A 7,156-nucleotide genomic window follows, 5' to 3' on the forward strand; every position below is an offset into this window, starting at 1 on the left:
TTTTCTTTGTGTTTGTGTGTGTGTGTTCGACAGAGAGCAGTGAACCCTGCCAAATTTTCTTGGCTCCAACGTTATTTGCGGGTACGAAACTGCCACGCTGGCTTTGCGAGTCCTTCGCGTATTTGAATATCTTTCGATGTCATCGTTCCTTCTCGGCGTATCTTTTTCTGCTGGTGACGTCGCGCAGCCTGCATTCCCTCGGAAGCAGCGCGTTTGCCTTGGCGCGTGCAGACAACAGCGCCGGCTCGAATCGCCGCTCATGTCAACGCAGCAGGGCCCACCTGTTGGCGTTCTCTGCCGCGATTACGCACCCGACACACGTCCTGCTACCGTATTGTGAACGCGCATCGAGGCGATCAATGAGGCCGTGGGCTCCATTTTACTCCCATGCTGATAGGCCTTTGCGGGTGCACGAGTCGAGAGAGTTGGAGACCGCGCGTCGTTGTTTGCCTTGATCAGGACTATAACTGATATGATTGACTAATTGTGAAGGACGTAGAAAAAAAAGGGGGACCTTGTCTTTTAACTTCTGTCTCTTAGCTTTTTCTTTTCTTTTTTGTCATCTCAGTGATGCTATGACGGAGGCTTTCAGCTGCAGAGGTATGTGCAGAAGGAGCCTCGAGATGATCGGTTGGAGCAGTGGCATCCTCCCATGAGCGCGAAAATAAATTCAGTGAGAAAAACACATTTTTTTTTTGCTGTTTCAGTGTAATGGTCGACTTTTCGCTGGACGCTTAGCAAATGTTAAAAGCTGTGCTTAAATTTACAGTCCTGAAGGCATCTTTACGTATTATCATGGATAAACACGTTTAGCGACCACGTTGTCACGATAAAAATTAAACACTGCTGAGATGTAGGCGCGCGGCCTAAAGTAGGGAGGATCCATGCTTTGAGATACTCAGAAAAATTCAGGCCGCGACTATCAACTCCGAGCTGCGTCGCTAGGTTGCGTTTAGTTGTTTTCGTGGCAGCCATGACCCAAAAACTTCTGTCCGCGGCAGGACACGGCGCCTATAGCAATTTCTGTGTTGTCACTTTTGGATATCAGCCAGCAAGCGCGGTACTACGCGCACGCTTTTTGACTATGTTGCACGGAACATCCGAAAATATTTTGCACTCTCCTGTATTTAGCTTTACCGCAACTACGCTTCGTTGACACGGATTCCACCAATTATCTCCTGTCTGAACTTTCTCACCTCCTTACCAATTTCCCGACATTATCCTGCGTCTGTTATTACTTTTGCCCTGTCTTTCTAAGTGCGAACTAATAGAGCCTTGCTCTTTCGAGTCTTGCGTTCTTGACCTTTTCCAACTAACTGCCTTGCTCATAATATTTTGTGTAGTGCGACCATCATGAAAGTCCATTTTCTATTTAGGCACACTTCGACTTATATTTTAGCAGTAGCAGCAACACCTCCACCAATGGTGGCTTCTGATGTACTTGAATGGGCTTAGAATTACGTGACATCGCTATGTATCCGCATACGATGGGATCTGATAGATGAGCCCGCATCGAGAAAAGCCAGAACGCAGTATGAATTGTAGGCACGAAGTATAACCTAAATGAGTATACAATGGACACCGAAAGGACGCTAACGCACCGCAGCTTGTATGTCTCGCTTTCCAACGCTCCTCGTCAACTCAGCGACGGTGAGCAGCTCCGCATATGTTGTTAATCTAATCTCATCGATTGTTAAAACCGAAACTGGAGAGTAGCCACGGCGATGTTATCTGGGTCCGGCAATCGGCGGCGCGTTGGAGAGGAGGTGCGTACCCCGAACCTCGAGGTCGTTCGTACGGAAAAAAGAATTGAAAAAAAAAATTGAAACAAGAATAAATATGTTTGGGCGAGAAGGTGCGTCTGCCATTGCTTACGCGGAAATTCAGAGCACTCTCATCGTGGTGGCGAGCGATAATATTGTGCAGCTCACTTCCTTATCAACCGCGACAAAGCGGGTGACGCGAAGCCTCTCCCCTTCGCTGCCGGTCTTTTTATTCGAGTCCTCTTCAGCCTATCTCTGCCATCCCAACGCTTTCACTGCGGCCTTCGTGCCCAGCTGTTTAGAAGTGCTTATCGCGTGCTGCACCGACTGTAACTGAACAGCCTCTAGTTTTTACGTGCAATTTCATCAGCGCCAAATAAAATAAAAAAAAACATCTTATCACATCGTACACTCTTAAGCAAAATTACACCCCTTTTGCCACACAACTGTATCTTGTTCGCATTTCCTTTCTTTAAAGCGGCGAGCCCGGTACTTCCAAGTCACGAACGGCATGCCAGTTATCAGCATGCACTCTTAGAAAAATTTACACCCTTTGGGGTGTATATTTGCCCCACAACGATAATCGTCATCTGTCTTGCCCGCGTTTCCTTTCTTTGACGCTGCGAGCCCGGTACTTCCCAGTAACGAACGGCATGCGCGTTATCAGTGTGGCGCAGCATTCTCCACAGGAAAGTAGCCAGAGCCGAGTTTTCAAGAAAGGAAACGCAAGCAAGGCAGATGACGATTATTGTGGGACAAATACACACCCCAAAGGGTGCAACCGTTTTAAGAGTGTGACAGAGCATTCTCGACAGGTAAGTAGCGAGCGCAGCGTTTTCAAGGAAGTAAACGCAAGCAAGACAGATGACGATTATTGTTGTGTGGCACATATACGCCCCAAAGGGTGTACATTTGCTTAAGAGTGTACGAGAAACCAGAAGAGTGCTACACTCTAAGTTTACACCTGTTGGGGTGTATTTGTCACAACGATAATCGTCATCTGTCTTGCCCACATTTCCTTTCTTAAAACGCTTTGCTCGTTACTTTCCTGTCGAGAAGGCTCTGTCATGCTGATAACGCGCATGTCGTTCGTGACTTGGAAGTACCGGGCACGCAGCGTGAAAGAAAGGAAATGCGGGCAAGACAGATGATGATTATTGTTGTGTGGCAGATATACACCCCAAAGGGTGCAACTGTTTTTAGAGTGTAGAGTGTATGCAGACTCCCAACTTAGTGAATTCGACGTCCATATACTGGCGCATAGTAACTCAGGCAGGCGCGCGCTCCTGGTCATAACTTTAATATATAGGGTGTCTCAGCTGACGTTAACCAACCTGTTCAAGGAAAAAAAAGAAAGTTGAAAAAAATGAACAACACGGTACAAGACACGACCGTAGCTCACAAGGACCTACGGTTTTCGGTCGACAGACCTGTGACGACCGAACACTGCCGATCTTGCACCGTGTCTTCCAATTTTTTTTTTCTTTGAATGCTAACCTTAGCTGGAACACACGGTATATTATTATGACCTGTAACATGATGAAGTGAGCAATTATAGGTATTTTTCGTACACCGATGTCTCTTGAATGTTCTTTAAAAGCCTGGCTTTGTTAATTTGTCGTTTTGCTATGACGGTGTTCTCACGTGGTCACCGACACAAAAAAATAAATCTCTTGAAGATGTTGTTAGTCGGACCAGTCTCCGTTATTGCTACCTTTGTCCTGTAATACCACCAAACGTGAGCGTACTAGTTCCGCAGAAGGATTGCTTGCTCCTGTCTTTTTTTTAATTTGTAGATGCCAGGATTATGATTTAGCTTAGGCAAGCGTTCTGATTTCAGTTTTACAAAAGCAGGAACGGTGTAGAGCAACTAGTGCTCATATTTTCTATCACTGACGGAGATTTACTTCCAAATCCACGCCTGGCTATATGACAGAGGTCGTATGGTGGTCGGATTAATATTGCCACCTTCAGTTCTTTAACGTATAATCGAAGTGTAAACACATGGGCGTTATTGCATTACGTCGTCGCTATGCCGTCACCGAGAGCAGGTGCAAAGCAATAAAAGTTGGAGGGTGATTCAACCTGTAGTTTACGTCGATCAAAGACATTGTTTTCCTTAGAGACTTGTGGGTGAGAACGTTGCGGAGTAACTGCGCACATCACTCGCTCGCGGCACCCCTCATGTGATCGAGAGGCAGTAGGAGGAGCGTAGGGCTGCTTAAATTTTTCGATTGCACAACATTCGGGATCGGCCCGCATTTTTAGGCTGCACTATCTCCTCGTTCTGTCCGCGAAAGAAGCTAGAAACACAGATATACTATACAGAAAAGTGAGGGTTACTCGCTAAGTCTAAATTTTCCCGTTTGACAGGCAGTCACACACATTCGATACGGCGTATACATTCACGAATGCTGCAATATCGCCAGGCAATCCAGAACCACAATACGCCGCTCCAGTCTTATAGCGCGCGAGTGGTCGAAAAGAGGCTCAACGAGTGCCTCTGCCTTCTCTCCTCCTGTGCCCTGCAGGCGAGCGGCCGTACAAGTGCGAGGCGTGCGAGCGGGCGTTTGCGCGCAACGAGGAGCTGACTCGTCACCGGCGCATCCACAGCGGCGACAAGCCGCACGCGTGCGATGTGTGCGCCAAGCGGTTTGCGCGCAAGGACCACCTCAACAAGCATCGCAAGACGCACCTGGACGAAGCGCACAAGCGTGTGCACGTCTGCAGCCAGCCCGGCTGCGGCCACCGCTACACGCGCACCGACGCGCTCGCCCGGCATCAGTGGACCGCGCATGCCATTCGCCGTTGCAACCGCTGGCCGCCAGACGCCGCGGGACAACCCGTGATCTCAATGCACTCACTGTGACCTTTGGTGTACATGCCCAAATGCAAGGGGACGAAGATGCTCAAGCTTTCTTTCATGTTCCATTGTGAGACATACCCATAAGCCAACCGGTCATGTCTGTCTGTTCTGGCACTGTTTGTCTTTTATTCTTTTTAGAGCACAGCTCTTAGGCGCCCGTTCCTGCGTTTCGCGTCGGCGTCGTCCCTCGGCGTAACCGAGCGAACGAGCTCAGCGAAGGATGAAAGAGCGAACGCGGAGCGCAGCGGCGCATGAAAGTCGACGGTTGGAAAGAGAGCGCAAGGAGGGAATCGGAGGAGGAGGGTATGGCGAAAGCGTAGGAAAAAAAGCGTAGTGCCGCGCAAAACGGGCTATACGGTGACGACCGCTAGGAGATGGCGCCAGAGTAGCGCGCCGTCACCTGCTCACTGATGGCATGCGGCGAGCGCGTCCACCGATACTACATATGGAAACAAAGCGCTATATGAGCTGAGGTCTGTCTGCGGCGGCTACTATTAATCACGCCCGTGCGTCACCCACGCGCTGCCTCTCGCGATCCCCCGATTAGCGAGGCAGTCGCGCCGCACTTCGCTGCGTTTGCAGTGTGCCGCACAAGACAGATTGTCCGCGCCAGCCAATATATTGCGAAGTGAAAACATGTATAGAGCTGCGTTCACATTTCGCATTAGGAGTATCGTAATCGTCGGTGAATTTTTTTTGTCGGGTGAAAAAGAATGTGTGGCTTACAGTCACAAGGCGGTAGGTCTTCCAGGTATGTTGCACAGACAGTAGTCCGTTGTACATTTCGTCTGTGTTCTCGCTGGTTTTGTTCAGCATCCTCCTTGCTGCCCATAACGACACTGACCTCAGGATGTAGAAGCAGCTGAAAAACGTTACACTCTTAAAAAATTTTACACCACTTTGGTCGTATCTTGTCCTGTCTGTCGTATCTTGACCTGTCTTGGCCGCATTTCCTTTCTTTAACGCTTCGAGCCCGGTACTTCCAAGTCACGAACGGCTTGCGCTTTATCAGCCTGCCACAGCATTCTCGACAGGAAAGTAGCGAGCGCCGAGTTTTCAAGAAAGGAAACGCAAGCAAGGCAGATGACGATTATCTTTGTTGGACAGATAAGCCCCAAAGAGTGTAAACTTTCTTAAGAGTGTATGGTTGACGTAATCCCCAGTTTACACCGGTGACCTTAGTAAAATGAACTATTGGATGAGTTAATGCATTCCAAAATTTGATTTATTCTGTAACGGATTTACCGGCAGTATACGTTTCTCCATAATGGAAATTCATCCAAGAGGTCTTGCACTTTCTTCGCGTCGTATATGTACGGCGTCAACTGGAAAGACCGTTATGTGCAACAAGTGAAGCACTCGCTGGACTGTATTTCCGGATATAAATGCTCAACCAGATAGAAAATTTCTCCCAGTAGAGCTACGCGCGCGCGCGCGCGTGTGCGTGTGTGTGTGTGTGTGCGTGATTGTGTGCGTGTGTGTGTGTGCGTGCGCGTGTGTGTGTGTGTGTGTGCGCGTGTGTGTGCGTGCGTGCGTGCGTGCGTGTGTGTGTGTGTGTGTGTGTGTGTGTGTGTGTGTGTGTGTGTGTGTGTGTGTGTGTGTGTGTGTGTGTGTGTGTGTGTGTGCACCCTCGGGGGCAGGGGGGCGGTACTCCATAGGATGTGCGGTTTTGTTGTTTTTCCGTGTTGAATAGTGCGTACCGTATATCTATGGCTAATCGAATCCTACCTATCTTGTGCCTCCTTGTCTTTCAGACCTTTCTTTCTTTGTTCTCTTCTCATTTTTTTTCTTTTTTTTTTTGCGTGTGCTGGTACGCTTCGTAATGTAATACTAGACCTGTCTAATAATTACGGTCCCTGTTTGTCTTTGTGTGAGTATACCTCTAGTTTTACGAGAGGACAGTATCGAAATCTCGACGGCTTGTGGCCGAGCATGTATCACCTTGTTGCTGACACTGGGATCATCAGGCATATGGCAGAGAGGAAGATTGTTATCCTATAGCCCGTGGTTTCAAATCTGCACGGAAATGTTTTCTAGAACTACATGCTGTCTGTTCGCGCAACATTTCTTAATAAATTTATGTTAGTTACTTGGTGTTAGTTACATTGTCATGGCATGTTTGCTTAGCGATCCAGAAACATTTCACAGTGGCAATTCAAGACAGTTCTGCGAGTTCTGTGAGAGACAGGCAGGCAGGATCTGTACAGATCTTTGGCAGGAACTGTGAATCGTTGTTTTTAAACAAAGTTGTTATTCAGTAATGTGGGGACTGCCATTACACGATACTTTCTCGCAAAGGTAAGCTAGGTTTGGTGCAATTTAATCAGGTTTGTTTAAACCTAACGCCCTATTACCTACTAATCGCATTAGGTCACGTGTTAGTTTATCAGCGAGACTGTACATTCAGTATCCACTGTAACTACAGGTAATCGCGGAATAAGGTCATATACTGCCCAACTACTTTACAGAAGTGTTTTTAAAAATGAAAATCCCATTACACGGGTTTGAAGTATACCGTATTCATGTG

At 48.0% G+C, this 7,156-nt stretch overlaps 1 protein-coding gene across 1 annotated transcript in view; it reads left to right on the forward strand.

The window, feature by feature from the left end:
• Window positions 1–6,063, forward strand: part of LOC142566154 (uncharacterized) — a 17,406-nt gene extending 11,343 nt beyond the window's left edge. Inside the window, exon 2 of the mRNA XM_075676994.1 lies at window positions 4,295–6,063. Within this exon, the coding sequence (XP_075533109.1) occupies window positions 4,295–4,632 (338 nt within the window). The 3' untranslated portion in view covers window positions 4,633–6,063. The remainder of the gene's footprint in view (window positions 1–4,294) is intronic.
• Window positions 6,064–7,156: the final 1,093 nt, after the last annotated feature.

The sequence above is a fragment of the Dermacentor variabilis genome, unplaced genomic scaffold, assembly GCF_050947875.1.
Source record: "Dermacentor variabilis isolate Ectoservices unplaced genomic scaffold, ASM5094787v1 scaffold_12, whole genome shotgun sequence".
Classification (NCBI taxonomy): Eukaryota; Metazoa; Arthropoda; class Arachnida; order Ixodida; family Ixodidae; genus Dermacentor; species Dermacentor variabilis.